At 37.9% G+C, this 17,318-nt stretch overlaps 1 protein-coding gene across 2 annotated transcripts in view; it reads left to right on the top strand.

Annotated features, from left to right (window-relative positions):
* LOC105258398 (serine-rich adhesin for platelets) overlaps nucleotides 1-17,318 on the top strand; it is a 173,798-nt gene that overhangs the window by 143,794 nt on the left and 12,686 nt on the right. For both annotated transcript variants that reach the window (XM_011269621.3, XM_011269620.3), the window contains 3 exons: nucleotides 9,564-13,411; nucleotides 16,387-16,512; nucleotides 17,014-17,124. In XM_011269621.3, the coding sequence (XP_011267923.1) occupies nucleotides 9,564-13,411; nucleotides 16,387-16,512; nucleotides 17,014-17,124 (4,085 nt within the window). The remainder of the gene's footprint in view (nucleotides 1-9,563; nucleotides 13,412-16,386; nucleotides 16,513-17,013; nucleotides 17,125-17,318) is intronic.

The following is a 17,318-nucleotide window of genomic DNA, read 5'->3' as shown; positions in this document are numbered from 1 at the left end:
ATCATTATGTAACCGACTCTCAGATACAATCTTCGATGTACACGTAATCGCGATGCATGTGTGTGAGTGGCTACCTGGATTAATAGCACGTGTATATTCACGCCGCGAATGATTTACGAAACGATACAAAACATCGGAGATGTGACCATGACCCTCGAACAGGAGATCGTGGTCCAGGAAAGAGCGCGTCTCTTTTCTTCATCTTTGAATTTTAACAATTTCTTGACGTGTAATCATCGCATTATCAAATGTAGTAATTTATCACTTGATTTTGTGGATAGTTTAAATATAATATAATACTTAAATATATTACATATATTATTATTTAAATATATATTAATAATAATTTAAATATACGAGTATATACAGCTTTTAATATAATAGTTGAAGAATAATTGGAAATTATCTTTGAATTAAATTAGAAGTAATAGAACGAAAACAATACTGATGTTTATTTAAAAACAAAGGAATAAAGATTTATTTATTTTTAATGTATGTTATCTAAAAATATAAATCAAAAATTTTTTTTGGCGCAATATTTGTTTCTACTTTAATTCTAAAAAATATAGACTACAATAAAAACATTTCTATTTACAATATGTGTGATACGTGCGATTGTTTGAATATTTATTTTTGAAAGAAGATTGTAAGTTTTCTTTTTGTACAATTTTGCATAAGCGATTTCTGTGGACTTTTAACTACGGGTTAAAATCCATATGACGTAACTCTCGGAAGTATTTATGATCAAATGTGTAATCTACAATGTCATAAGTCATATTTAAATTCTGTTTCATTCTTTCAACACAAGTTGTGTTTGCAATGTTTTGTTTGCTCAAGTCTGATGGTTTAGTTGTTAATTGGAATTAATTACATCACTCTGTGTAAACTCGCGTATCTAAAGAAAGGAAAACTTGCAAGAATTATGGCATTTAAATACGTAATTTTTGTCCAATGACAGAACATACTTAAATTTTAAATGAGTGCGTGTCAAACATCCCGAGAGAGCGGTCGATGATCATCATCCAGACGGTGATCCGTTACATAATTATCGCGCTCGACTATACGTGCTCAGTGACCGGAGTGTCCTCCGTGCCGTCGCGGATCGTCGACGGAAACGGATGTACGCTTCACGAAAGACGAACACGAGGCAAACGACTCGTATACAGTCGCGATGCAGCGCGCGTATCCCTGTATTTTGCAGAAATTCGCTGGAAAAAATGCAATGAATCATCACATTTGAAATTCACATTGTTGCATAAATGGATGCAACAGTTTTTATCCGCTTATTAATTGTGTTTGACTTTTTCCATATTTATATAATAAAGTATAAATTAACTTAGAATTAGAATTAAAAATATTCAAAGAAGACATATTACTTTCATCGTATTTATTTTTTACTAATTGAAAAACTTAAATATGATAGAATTATATATTTGAAAATATTTAATATTAAAAATACTAAAAATACTAGAGACACTAAAAATACTAAAAAAATTATTTTAATCTGGATATAAATCTAAATCTGGATATAAATTTAATTTTAATCTGGATAAAAATTATTTTAATCTGGATATTATATGATATTATAAATATAATTATTTCAATTGATACAATCAACATACATCGAGAAAAAGTTGAGCGAAAGATATTGATCAACGAGAAAAAATTCACTCTATCGCAAATACATCTCTCTTGCTAAGCTTTTTTGTAGAATAGGCAACACGGTCTGCCTTCTTACGGCAAGACGAGCTCACAAAGGAAAGAATTGACAGGCAGCTGGCCAGCACGTGTTTTGCGACGTAGATGGTAATTCTGCGTGATCGCAGTGTTGGCTCGTCGATCAAATTAATCTATGAATCAGCCATTCTGTTGCTGTTTTGAACGATTCACGACCGATGCGGAGGTTATTGAGCCCTGAAAAAAAGGTAGCAACGTCCGCATAGAAATTAAAACCTGCTGGTTCTCTCTCGCTTGCTAATTGACGCGTTAAAAAGCACTATCGATCGCTTCGAAATCGACACTTTGTTCCAGTCGACGGGAGACGATCGTAAAAAATAACATTTCGACCCGGATGCGGTTATTCGATGTTCGTTAATTTCATCATTATTACGCAATTTCTTTAGAATCGCGTAATTATCGATTCTTGAAAAATGGCATTATTATTTAATTACCCGTATTCGATGGGCGCAGTAATTACCATAATGGGCGCGAAGTGTCATTTGCGATAATGGCGACAATAAATCCACAAGATGTAATTATCGTTATAATGATTGAACGGTTTTACGTCAAACAAACGTCCCAGATTACTCTGATTGTTTTTCTCGTACCGATTCCGTCTCATTTAATTCGCAGTGAATGAGCGAGCGAATTTCGGTCCGTAAATAGCCGCGACATTCATTACGCGCGTTGTCGGAGATTTAATGAACGCGGTCCATTATGTCGATCAAAACGGACAATTTGTAATTATTATCGTTACAAGCATTGTCGCTAGAAGCAAGACAAATGTCCGAGACAGATGATCGAGACAGGACGGTCGATAAAATTATTTCGGTCTTGCATCGAGCGTATTGTGCTCGCCGTGACTGTGTACGCCTTCACGGATCGAAAGACGACTCTCCCCAGATGATATCTGACTAGCTTTAAATAATGGGACCTTGCTGCGTTCGAGTGAGTTCGACGTTCCACGTTGTGAACCCGTAATCAGTTATACTACATTCTCGGTTCGTGCGAGTAATATGTACATCCCGAAGAGAAATGAACGACTTCTCCTCATATAAAATAATATATGCACGACTTTGTGTAACCGAAAGATAAAAGAGAAGATGCGAAAATTTGTCGTATATTCAATATTTATTTCTCTTTAATTAGTTAGTCTCTCTTTAATTTTCTTAATCTTTCAAGATTTTTACATTCATCTATTAGATCGAGATTATGAAGAACTTTGTCATTTAGCTTGAGGCACAATATTATCAAACGTTTATTTTTTTTAAATTTATCTTTCACATATATTTTCTTATCTGCGTGATATAATTAATATATTGTACGATACACATTCGCACACACTTGTAAAATACTCCAATATGTAATTTTGAATTATTGCTCGTTCTCAAAATTAAGTATAATAAAATTAAGTATAAGTATAGTATTTTATATTTTGATGGAGAAATAAAACTGATTAACACTGTTAATTTGCCGCCCTCGTCCGTTCAAAGACAAATTTGAAATGGCAAGAGTGCCAAGGCGTCGGCAATTCATTGCGTGAACGAGAAAGGCATTCTGCCGAGCGGTGACTAATTGTCATCTCGTTCGCTATCGTCCTCATAACCCGTTGCGAAGGTGCAGGGTCGCAATTTGCAGCTGCATGCGAAGCATGCAGGAAGACGTTCTCGGCCCCCGTGTAGATCATTGATCACGCCGGATTAAGGGGATTTGTCGTCGCGTGGTAGCGGAAGCGTAGGCGGAAAGCGATCCTTTTTGTCGAGTCGTGCTCTCTCAGATCCGACAAGAAAACACACACGCGCGGGATCGCGATCGGTTAACTTCCCTTCTCTTCCAGGCGCGATTCAATCGGCCGCTTACAGACCGCAGCGCTTTTTCCGGATTATTACCGCGAATTCATTAAACCCGCAGGTCTTGATTGCGTCAAATTGCCGGAACGACAGGCGATGCCATAAAACAGTTGCGTAAGACACGATTGAGGAAGGAATGTTTCGACCATTTGTGATGAATGGCACGGACAATATTGTAACAGTGTTCACACTACGAGTTCCTTCATGCGTTCAATTCGAGAATTCATTCAGATTTTCTCGACTGAAATTTCTTACTGTGAAAATATAACACTCTCTTCGCTACATATCTTATAAAATCATGTATATAAAATTGTCAATGATATTTCCTTTTACATATTATAATTTAATAAAATAGTAGTTAAATAATTTAAAAGTAATAAAAAATTTTTTCAACTCTAAATAAAAAATATATGTGTACACGCAATTAAAGAAGAAAAGAAAAAAATGTATATATATATATATAATAATATTGGATTTAACATGTATAATAAGTAGAAAATATATTTGTATATTTTATGAGAAAAAGAGAGAGAGAGAGAGAGAGAAATCGAGTATATTAAAATATCGAAATGAGTGTTGCTTAGGAATATAAGTTTAGAGAAATTTTTTTCACACAAATACATACATATACGTTTACGGATTCTGCGTCTATTAAGATGAATCTTATGAGTTCTTGGACTTTCATTTCCGCTTTCATTCCATTCGGTTGAAGTTTTCCTGATTTACAGATCAGGTAGCGTGCATACTGTTACGCTCGTTGCAAATTATTCGAGCACAGATGAAGCTAGTATTATGTGAGATACGCTTTTGTAATCGTTTCGCGTAACACTTTTGCAAACATGTCGATGCCCCACATGTCACAGTACATACCTTATATAATCTTGTTACAATTGGACTTACAGACATATTTTAATTAAATTGTGCAATATAATATAAAAATAGACTTTTGCATTTGTTTGATTTATTAATATAAATTTTATTGCCAGTTATTAATTAAAACAATAGAGCAATTAGATTATTTCAATTTAAATTTAATTTACATTATTTACATTTTATATTATAATTTAATAGTTGAAAGTTGATTTTAATTATATTGTTATTACACAATCGATAATACATTAAGGTATTAAAATATACCAATATAGTGTGTTGATTTTTTTTTTTATATAATCCAGAGGGATTAAATACTCCCTCAAGTGCAATGTAATATTGAGCCATTGCGCGAGTCTTCGTGACATCGAGATCATTGCAGGGACCAAGGCTTCGTGAATAAAGCCGCAGATAATATTCTCAGATATGAAGCAAGCCGGAGGGTTATCTTCGACGAGAGACTAGCGGGACCCTAAAAATCCGATCAACAAAGCGACCCCCTCGAAACGGGTCATATAAATTGTGAGGGCTCAGAAACCATTGGAGAATCGCGCTCCTCGAAGAGGAATAATACAACATTAAGATGAGTTCTTTGTGCGCAGAGATAAATATAAGAAAAAAAAGCGTTAAATATTTTTATTAAGAAGTTTTTTTTAAGATTGAGGAAATTTAATCGATTTAATAAAAATCTAAAACAAAAAAAATATAAAACTCTCTTTAGAGAGTTTTTGAATACATATAATGATAAAGTTTTCATTTAAGAGTGTATAATTGATGAGTAATATCATGAAATTAAGAGCTTACTGCGAGTTTGATACAATTAAAAATATTTTTAATCAGATTATATACATATGATAGTTTTATTAATTAATTGCAGATGAATTTTTATACGAGAAATTTAGAGAAAGATAGTGTTTTAAAATTGAATAAAAAGTAACTATTTGGAAAATTATCAAAGATATGTGATTCTCATGTCTGAATAGACACAATTATTTTGGATCGCATTATGCATATATATGCATACATGTGGGAAGAGGAGAAGAGAGATTAAAAGCGACTATAGACATGAAATATTTCTTCCTGCGATTACGTTTAGCTGACCAGCTTCATATTTTAAGCGATGAGTCGCACTGCAATATTGTGGAATATCTTCGCGCAATACTTAATATTATGTAATACAGCGCCTATAATAGAGACATATATCTGTCACACAGATTATAAATTCATTATAAGTTCATTACAAGTCATTATAAGTTCTATATTAAGCCGCAACTGCCATCTTATTCTCTAACGTCTGTTAACAAGACTAAATCCGGAAATTTACAATAGTTTCCGTCGCGGGGTATCCTTATCTTTGAGCGACGCGCTTATTAAGATCTGAATTGTCAGTTTTATTACGTGTTCAGCGCGCGTAACGATAATTTTTGTCAATCAAGAGATGTAATAACCGAGAAGTAATAACAAACATCTGTAAAATATATAGTCTACATGAAAATTCGCGCTCTGCGAAGCGCAATTTTTTAATAAATTTGGACTCAAAAAACAATATTTCTCGAACGGAAATTGAAATAATCTATACAGTACATTATGATATGTTAGCCATAAAATATGCTGTTCTAAGAAGTAATATGGAATAGAAGTAAATGAATATGAAAACAAGATAAAAAACCGTGTTTGAGAAATACATTAATCGCAGTTACTATTATTTTATCGCTCTTGCAGTCGAAGAACTTCGACACGAATATTAACATTTGATAACTCTACAGAATCGCATTCGCGCAATAATTCTCTTCTCTACGAACAAAGGCCATGGCGTCGGCGTGAGATACATTACGTAGGACGCTATTAAAATTGCATCGTGACAATCGTAAAACGGGTAATAAAAGAAGAGACAAAAATAAGCGAATTGTACTCGTATCGAAAGTGGGACAGTGAAACGGCACGCGCGGGACCCGGATCCACGCATCTCACGTCGAATCTGGAGCCGCTGTCGCGGGCCCCTCTGTGTGACATCTCGGAGTCATCTCACGCGTCCGCATTGTAGTTCACTCGGGCAGCCAGCCAGCCGTCAAGACACGGGGCCGAGAACCCGCGGAACGAGAGCAGAAACAACACTGACCTTCCTTTCTCGTACACGTGTCCACATAAAATATTACGATGCGGTCACGTTCGCGACGATAATCGCGGACTCGCGACCGCGTCTTGTCCCTCTGTCCATCTTCCTCTCGCTCTTGCAACGCACGTCGCAATTTTTGCGGTCGTCCAATTTAATTCCGAGACAATACGACGGTCTCCAGTGTGTCCTTCAATAATTTAAGTCGATGTAACATGTAATTATGTTGTTCTATTTGTTGGCTGATTGAAAATTAAGACCGAGATAAAATTGATTTTTCGAATTATAGTTCGAGATCCTCGGATTACGATAGATGATAGATAATACGAGGTGTGTTATCCTGCTTTTTGTTTTCTCGTTTACTTTTCGCACATTCTTTATTTTGCGGCTCCTTCAAACATTCCGCGCAAAGTTAGCCGGCGATTCCCCGCGATTTCGGCTAAGATTAGATTGAGGGAGAATGCATTATTCAGAACTCGAGTTGTCGGGACACTCGGGTATATTTATAAACGGGTTTCCACTTGCAGAGCGGGTTCTACGACGCGATTTACACATCCGGAATATTTGCTTCGTTGAAATGCATCTCTAAGATGTTGAATTGGTTTTGGAGTCTGAGCAGCTTGGATTGTCGTATATATGATGACAAGATACATGAATGTCTACGCGATAAAAACGTCTGACGTCTTGTTTATTAAAAATGTCCCATTAGTTTTCAATACATAAAGTATCTTCTTTACAATTTTTCTATTATATCATTCGGGACACAATATTTGATTCTATATTATGGATCTATAATCACAAATATTCGCAAATCTCTGTAGAATCTTTATATTTGCAAAGCTCACTCCCATCAGCTTCAAGTTTATAATTTTGAAGCCATAGAAGATTTTTTAACATAGAATAAATTGTCGCGCGTTAGGTAAGAATTGTGATTTTTATTCACGATTCTCCTGCTTCTCATCCTTTATCATGGTAATCCTTGAATTCACGAGGTCTTCTCACGGGGCATTAGAATTATTTGGAAATCTGCGCCGCCGCCCATATCAATCTCTTTAACGAGCTAGATTGACAGATCAGACTTCTACGTCGTTTTAAATTCAGCTCGTTGCAGCTGTAATCGATCTTGATTTTTTATTGTTTCATCGAGGATTCGTTTACACGAACAATGAGGGAATAAATTCGTGACGTACAGTACATATCCTCTTCGATTCTTGCGGACGAGCTCTTAATGATCCTTCAGTGGAACATGCTTGTACGTAGAGATTATATAGCACGCGTTCTTCGACAATTTGCAATACGAACGAATTTTCGAAGCGAAGCGAAACGAGCAGTACCCATTATCTGCACGATAGGCTGGTCGGAGGGTGTTATTGTACCATGGGAAAATAGCGAGGAGGAACGCTCGAGTACAGAGGAACGAGAGAAGTGTTCGTTCAGAGCTGAAAAAAAAGAAGAATATTACGGATGTAGAATAACTGTATACGTTAAAACTTTTTACTTATTTAAAATTTTTACGAACATTAGGTTGTTGGAAAAAACATTCCTTTTAAAATCATTAGAAATTTTGATAGTGAAAATATAACGTTCAATCTTCTAATTCTGAAATCTTGTAGCTATACAATTAGGAATGATATACACAGTAAAAAATTGTGCGTCCATATGTTAAAATTTTCTTGTGTTACCACGTTTTGATTAGTACTTTAATGTAAAATTAACATACAACTTATATGTTATTATTTTTATAACGTTTTCATATGTTACATTTATGTCAACTTTATAACTTAACACTTTATATATGTCTCTTAGAAACGGAATATTATTTTGAGTATTGTTAACATAATTATTTTAAACATTCAACATGTCTCAAAGTCAGTTTAACATTCTAAGAAAAGTTAAAGTGAATCTTCAAATAATCTTGAATTAACTTTGTCATACAAAAATAATCAAATTTACTAAAATCAAATATTTCTATTACAAATAATTTAAGTCAAAATAATTACTATTATATGTTAATATCTTCATTATTTTTTACGAGTTATTGTAATTATCTTTTTCATGTAATTTTTAATTAATATGTATGTTATTTTTACATTACACTTAAAGTCACAATAACAAAAATAAATATAAAGTATTATGTCAATTATAATGAGTTATTTAAAATTTAGAGTGGACTTTCTGGGACATATGAAAAATGTTATATTTAACATTTTATTGTTATACGTTATAATTAACTTTATTTTATGTTATAATTAACTTTTTTTTACTGTCTAATATTAGCGCGATATTTAAATCTTTTTGAATGAATTTGAATAAATTTGCGATTCGAATCGTTTTTACGATCGCGATGGTCGATTATTAGCGGGCAGGCATGTGGAGAATCGAGACAGCGATAACGGTACCAAATCTCTGGTACCCCGAAACCCACTCGGCCATCCGCGACCCTGAGAATTACCGTTACTCAGAGAACTCCTCTCGGCGAGAATTTCTTTCGTTTCGCACGTCGCACACGCGGCGAATATAATTGAGAACTTAATTACATTCGTCGTCTAACGCGTAGGCGTAGACGGTCGATGCTCTTCCGGTTTTCACCGAGACGCACCGGCGAATCGGTGATTCTCATATTAATCCGCTCGCGGAAAAATCTCCTCTCCGTCGCGCTGGAACCGAACCGGAACGAACAGGAACTATAATCGCTTCTGTTACGCACCGTGTTATTGTTCCACATGCGATCAATTAGCATTTAGAAACCGCGTGTTATTTACACTTCGTTAAGATGTATATTTCTTCAATGTGATAATACATAACGTGGCGTAATAAAGGAGTATAATCATCATAAGCAACGTACATGAACTTTATTTTCCACCTTAATCAGAATTTTTAATTCTAATTGTAAGCAATAAAAATTACCTTAACTCTCTCATGATACACAGTTATAATTTATTAGATATATTTTTATCTATTATTTTATTCAATATTAAATATCAAACAATTAATTTTATTTTTGTTCACAGATGCATCGGTTGCAGATCATCGTCAAGGACGCGCATCCTCACATGCGGAGCTGTTATCGTCGAAAGCTAAACGCGAGCAGACACTACGTAGTATCCTGACTGCCAGAAGACGACAGATCCTGAGTCAACGCTCGCATGAGCCATCTCGGTCTTTTTTGAATCGTACCCCGCGACCCAATACCACCTCGAAAGATCCTCCGGATATCTTCGAGACCCAGGAAACCAAGCACAACATTTACGTTACTAGCGCGCAAACGGAAGCATCGGTAAACGAGGAGACTTCGCAATCATCGAGGAAAAGTAGCGAGAAAGAAGCCACTTCCGCGGTCAATCTCGATTCGATGGAACTAGAACTCGAACAGCAGACGCCGAAGATGTCAAAGGACGAAACTTCATCTACGTCAACGACCGAAAAGTACGAGAGCGCTTCTTCAACGTCGTCTTCAACCGTCATATCGACTACATCCACTAATAAAAAATCAGAAGATGCGGATACGCGTAAGAAGAATATCGTGTCAATGCCGGAATCTCTGTACAACCACTTCCGGCCGGTAGAGAGTAACATTCCGATGGAAGATATGTCGCAGTTCTTGTACTTTGGACAGAAACTTCAACCGGACGCGCAGAACGTAACCAGCAACAGTAGTAATTCTGGAGAGACGACATCCTCGGTACCGATTTCATCGCGTCGAAGATACTCTTCCAAGAGATTCAGTGCGACAATAGCCACGCCAATCGAGGAGATCATGAACGATGAGATGAACATCGCGCTGGAACGTCGGACAGTCGAGAAGAATCAGGTTTCACGAATCAAGAACACGTTTAGAAGTCCAGGTAGTGGACTATACTACCGGAAGCCGAGGCCCACGTCGGATGTTGCGTCCAATGTTATCTCGGGCAACGAGTCAAATTCAAGTTCGACAATTAGCGGATCGGATACGAAAAGCGAGATGAATACAGTGGACGGTAAGCTTCGTCGTGGTGATTTGTCCGTTCATGCGAGCGCTCGGATCTCGCGAGAGAGAGGAAACGGTGCTACCCACGTGGTCAAAGCGAACACGACGACCCAGATACCGCGGCAACGTCATGACGACGCCGAAGTCGACGTCGCGGAGAGTGAAATCAATGTGAAATTCTCGAACGACACTATTGCTACCGCGAATGGCATCATCGCCGTGAATCTGGAGAAAATGTTGAACGATTTCGCGAAGGACGACAATGAAAAGAAAGTCGAAACGGAAACGAGAAGCGTCGAGAAATCGGAGGATAAACTGACGAATGTCGTCGAGAAAGTAATTTCTCCGGCGAAAACGAACTCGAAATCTCGGGACGTCAATAATATCGAGACATCGTCGCCGAGAGCGGAATCGTCGACGCTGCGAATCGTGGTGCCGGATGACAACTTCTCGAGTTTCGCGATCGAGAGCGAGCGGACCCAGCGAAATACCGTTAAACAGCAACCGGTCCCCGCGGATCGACCGGTTCGCGTGTCGGTCAATGAAAATATTGCTCCGAAATCAATCCCATCGTCGACGACGGAATCGTCGGCACCTGTCGTCGTCGTCGACTCGAGTCAGCAGCAGCCACAGCAGCAACACGTGTACGCTTACACGATAACGAACGTGACGCGATTGTTGCGCAACTACACCGGGCCCAGGTTAAACGGCGAGGAGAGGCGAGAAGGAGGAGGGGAGGAAGAAGGTGGTGGTGCCGCTGGTCGACCTGCTGGTAGCGGTGCTGAGATAACGAGCGATGGACCGTCGCAGCAGCAGCAACTGCCGCCACCACTGCCGCTGCCGCCGTCTTCTCCTCTTCTGCTTCCTCGTGTCGGCTCCGCCAGTATAGAACCGGCGCGAACGCCGGCGGGACTCAGTACCGGCGCGACCATCGAGCTAGCCGCAGCTGCTGGATTGTCGCCCAGTGTTGTTGTCGGTGGCTTGGTGGGGGAACGACCGAGGAAAGTCGTCCCGCAACAGCAGCAACGCGCGTCCAATCAACGAGCGATCTGGTCCTTGCCGCATCCAGCCGGGAACGATAGCGTTATCTCGACAACGAGACCCGTAAAGTCGCCTGAGAGCAGAGGATCGATCAGGTGGAATCAGATTAAGTCGCGCATCAATGAGCAAGAGGGTGCTAATGACCGGAGATTCTTGAGGAAAAGTGCGAGCGCAGTGCTGAATCAGAGATCGACCATTAACGAAGAGTCTTCATCCCTGGCGACGAGCAAGCGTCGCAGGGTATTAGCTTCTCAGAGTGGCTTGTCTTCCGCAAGTAATGATAGCAAGAAGGCGAATTCCAACAATCGAGAGAAAATCGAAAGTACCACGGAGGAGTTAACGGTGAACGATCGCTCGCTGAACGAAACGATTACGAGTCGCGGTAACGATTCGGAGGATGAGGTGCTGGATTCTCCTCGAAAAATTGTGCGTGTCAGCGGCCGGGTGAACAGAGTACCAGCTGACGAAAGTTCGCCGGAGACCACCATCATGGGGAATTTGGGTCGAAATTCGAGCGCAACCGATGAGACGATTAATACGACCGATCCATCCGTTCTCGTCGAGACGATCGCGATGACGGAAGCGAATGAGCCCGATGTTCCTGCGGGAGACGTCGTCAGCGCGTCGAGTGTGAACGACGAAGACAGTATCGGGAGTGAAGATTATCAGAATGTCGTGATGTCGAACAAGAGTAGCGACAGTGATGCGAACGTAACGACGGACAGTGTCACGACCATGATAGTGACCGAGCGAGTAGGTGAAACGGTCACGAAAACGACGACGACGACGACAACGACGTCAACAACGCCGGCTGCACCGATTTTTCCGGTCACGCCTAGGATATTAACAGAAGAAGAGAGGACCACGGTGGATCCGAAAACTTTCATAGACGCCGGAACGAAGGCGCCGGAAGCGAGCAACCTGGATCCTTCGGAGATCCAGAAGAGATACCGGGCCAAAGACGCAACATCGACGACCACGACCACGACAATGATTTCGCCGATTCAGAATGACACTCGTCCTGTGAACGACGCTCCAAATAAAAAATCGGAAGTCCTATCTACGTCGTCGATACCTGCAGACAACGGAAAACGCATATCAGGCGAGAGATCGCCGGAAGTCCGAGCGCGTAATTTATCGGACAAATCGAAGGATAAGGACGACGTGTTGCCGATCATGCATCTTTACAACACGTCGGACATTTTTAATGGCAGCAGATCGGTGGACGGATTCGTACGTGGTACGGAAAAGACGCGAGTGATGCTTTCGGTGGATTCCAAATCACAAAATGAAAAGAGTCCTGAGAAGACGACAATGACAACAACGACAACAATGACGACGACAACGACCGAGAAGACGAGTCAATCGACTACAATTGCCACCAGCACGACGGAAATCAGTGGAAGTACGTCAACCACTATTCCAGTTCCGAAACCTAAAGAAGCAAGTACTACTGCAAGTACGACGAACTTCCGGAAAGATAAACACGAGCAGAATCGCGGCTCTCAGAACACTACTGTCCCCCCAGTGATGTCTAGAGGATCTTTCACGCCCGCGGTCAATAGGACGAGGTATAGGCCCACCTATCATCCCTCGATCCTGCCGGAATACAACGGCACGATGTACCATCCCGCCGAGCTCAACAGGACGTTCTTCGAAGTTGGCGGACCGATCTCGGTGAGCCCGCGAGAACCGATGAACATCAGTGAGGTGATATCGAAGCGTCATGATGGCAACGCCACTCAGGAGACGGTTGCCGTAGTCAGCTATATCCTGGCCACCCTCGTCGTCTTTCCTATTGCTGTCGGTGTCGGGCTCATTCTCAGAAGACTGATACTTAGGAATCGTAAGGTGAGTGATTTCGAGGGTTTGAGCGCGCGTTTAGATTGGAAAGCTGGCTAGATATCTCCGTTTTTCTCTTTGTAGAAATTATCATAGTGATCGAGAAATTACGAACGCAATTTAATTTTGCTGTTAATCGGAAAATTACGAAAAGACACGACATTGCGAAGAATACGAGATTAGGGGGATACTTGAAGGAAAGAAATTTTATTGAGAAAAAAATTTATCAGATTTGATATTTTGATAGAAAAACATCCTTCAAAATTGTACTTATTTTTAAAATGTAGACATTATCTTAAGGTTTATTTAAATAATGTTAATCTCAATACTTCTCATTTTATATTTTTTTATGTTTCGTATCCAATGTAATAGTATATTTGATCAAAAAGTAAAGAAGTAAATTTCTAAAAATCACAATTTGAAATAAAAAAATAGGAAAAGAAAACAAAACGATCTTATGAAAGATAAAATTAAAACGATGAGATAAATATACAAATCAGAAAGAAAAAAATTGTCTAATCTCTTTAAAACATAAACAATATAATTTTTATTCTTATATAATCTAATTAGACATCAGATTCATTCTCGAATAATCAAATTGCTTTTAATTGTTTTGCTGAGACACAAATCATAATTTATAGTAATTATGTATTATTACACGATATGATCTCGTTTGTCATCGCATATTAACGTCTATTATTCGTTATCTTGCAAAATTACGCTAAATTTTAATAATTAGCGACATCAGCATCATGGCTGAATCAATATATTACGTTCATTAGTTGTCATTAACTGATCCGGAATGCGCTTCGATAAATTTGCAATTATTAGAGAGTATCGTCTCAAAGGACCGTACTATTTTAATTAAAGACGATCGAAATGATGGAGAATCGCAAATTTAGATTTCTCTGAATAATAAAAAGATAGAGATATCTTTTCAAGAATTTATATGTAAGATTAATGTAGTTTTTTCTTGCAAATTCTACGACCGTGACTTCGCCCTGAATGAATATCAAACGCGGTCGTCGAGTAATTTCTTCGCGAAGGCTAGCTCCGCGATGATTCACAAAATGGTTAGCGACCTCCCCTTCCCCCCAGGGAAGGCAATTACTACAAGTTCATTGTATGCAGAAATCTTGAGGATCTCCCTATGATGTCTTCGAGCGAGGAATCATCGGATGGCGCGTTATAGTAATGAGAAAATGAATGCGCCGTTGGATAATGCAAAAATTGTTCGGCTCCATTGTCTTCGATAATTATTTTTGCGTGGAATTTTCCGCGGGTAGCCAACAAGAAGATTGTATCGAAGGTTGAAAATCTTCTCGCGCAAATCTCACATTGTGTCGGAAAATGAGAATGTTCGTGTAATGCAATTATAATTGATTACATCGATGGCGCACTTCCACGAAGATATTTTATGAATTCATATCTTAAAATTCATATCCTATTTTTTCTCAATCATGCAATTTTCATATTTTAATTATCATATTTCTTACATACATTGTTATATTTTTTAATAGAAATTTTATTTTTTTTATTCGACGAATATCATGTATTATAAATTTATTAGTGTCAAAATGACAGCGAGAAGAATATAACGCAAAATACCCGGAAATGACATAAGCGGAATGCTTTCATGCCCGAAATATAATAACGCGAACATAAATTTGAATTTAATCCGACAGTGAAAATAAATCTGAATGACGGTACAAAGGCTTGTACAGACGATAAAAAAAGGAGTAAACGAAAGAAGAGAGACGAGGAATGAGTACAAGGGCCAAAATGAATAGGACCACTTTGAGAGACTCGTTTGATGTTAAACTTGAATGTACTGTGCTTCGCGAAATTGAAAATTCACCGTAAACAGACAAACCGATCCGCTTTTCTGGCTATTTTTATACAACATGATTGAGTTCTTTGTTATAGATGCCTTTCCTTGTAGAACATGTACAATATAATACTCGTGCAAGTGTAGTAGTAAAAATAACACGAGGTTTTATTTCATTTCGCATTGAATGCCTTTTTTATGTGCGAAGTAACTTTGTTTCTCGGTAATAAAACAAGCTCATATAATCATACGTTTTATTCCATCTGATTTCGATAAATAAATTTCGACGAATGGTATCACGAAATTGATAATAATAATTTGACAAAATGCTTGATTTCAATTAATTGCAGTCTTAATTTCTAGTTTTTGACAAATCAGTATTTATCCAACTGGTTGAATAAATTTTTTAATTTAATATCAAATTAAAGATAGTTATTAAATTAGACATAGACTTAAGATTCCCTGTATATTATCTAAGAAGAAGAGCTTTATTTTTATCAAATTAAAAAATTAAGTTTTATAAAAATTAAAACAACAAGCACTGTAATTTTAAAAATGTTGAACATAATTCTATGAAAGTATGGCTAATTTCAACAATTTTACTCATCATAAGCATAAATTATTCTTACGTTTTTATGTAAATTAAAAGGAAAATTAATATACATATTAATATCAATAATAAATGATATTATATAATACACATAGAATACTTTCTCTCTCTCTCTCTCTCTCTCTCTCTCTCTCTTTCTCTCCCTCTTTCCAGTGCTATTTTCAATTAGCAAATATTTTAACATCACTATTAATTCGAAAGTTTTTTATAATAATTATAATTAAATAGGTGCGATTATTTTTGCATCATTTTTGTGCGTGTCTTATCGCCGTCGTAAGAAAAGTCAACATCATATTTTCGCGTAGAATCTTAATAGGTACATCTAATTTTATCGCAGTAATATTACTTGCGAAAATACACTCAAGACGCCTTGATCTTTCTGGCCGATCTTCATTGCCATGCGGCATTGCGTTTCCTAATTAAACAAGAATGACGACCGACGCGAGCGACTCTCCCCCATCTCGTGCGTAATACACGCGCGTGCTAGCGACGCATTGCATATGGCATGTGTTGTTGTATTGTACTGACGTTGATTTGCTTATGCAGGTGCTCGAAGAGTCGGACACGTCATCGGAGATAAGCTGCAGGAAGGACGCTCTTAATCTCGAAAACGGCGACTTCAAGACCTCCATCGAGAAGGCGATCACGAAGCTACCGAGGATACAACACTTGGTGAGAGAGAAATTAACGAATGCATATTTAATACGATAGCGATCATTTTATTTAACACCTTGCCTGACGCATTTAATTACCTGTGAAATGATTCATTTGAGGAATCGCCTCAAAAATTGGTGTAAATAATTTTTTACATGTCAATGTTTAGATATTAATTTTATTTACATAATTTAATTAGTTGAGACTCTGCCTTTAATCTGAAGATTTATTCTAATTAAAATTTTTTAATTTATCCAAGTGTCATATTTGCATATTACATAATATATTTATTTCATGCATATTGTGTGTAGGAAAATCTATGCGTAGAAATACGTCAATGGAAAATCCCGATAGTCTTTTTTAATATAGTAGAAATAGAAATTTTTAATATAGTAGAAATATTTTACGACAATGGTACATAATTTCCAATGAAGTGCCTATTACTCACTTTTATGCATATCAGTAGTTATTCTTGGACAATTTTAAACTGCAACTTAATGCGCGCGATTCTTTGCACAGTGTCACGAAGCTGAGAAATCACCGCCTCCATCGTCTCAAGAATCTAGATGGGAGTTTCCTAGAGATAAGCTTAGGTTACAGACAGTTCTCGGGCAAGGAAACTTCGGTCAGGTGAGGAGATATTATTTTCTGCGGCACATTCCAGCGCGAAAATAAATAATGAAATGAAAAATAAGTCTGTAATTTGTGACTGTCGGTTACATTGTATGAAATGTCTGAGATAGATTCACGCGGGATGTAATCTTTGGGATAAGTTCTTTCTTCGGCATTTATCTTATGAAGTGATTTTATTTATTCATCTCGAC

Source organism: Camponotus floridanus, unplaced genomic scaffold, assembly GCF_003227725.1.
Source record: "Camponotus floridanus strain SB8 unplaced genomic scaffold, Cflo_v7.5 scaffold43, whole genome shotgun sequence".
Classification (NCBI taxonomy): Eukaryota; Metazoa; Arthropoda; class Insecta; order Hymenoptera; family Formicidae; genus Camponotus; species Camponotus floridanus.
The sequence above is the reverse complement of the archived record's forward strand: the minus strand, read 5'-3'. Positions and strand labels throughout refer to the sequence as shown.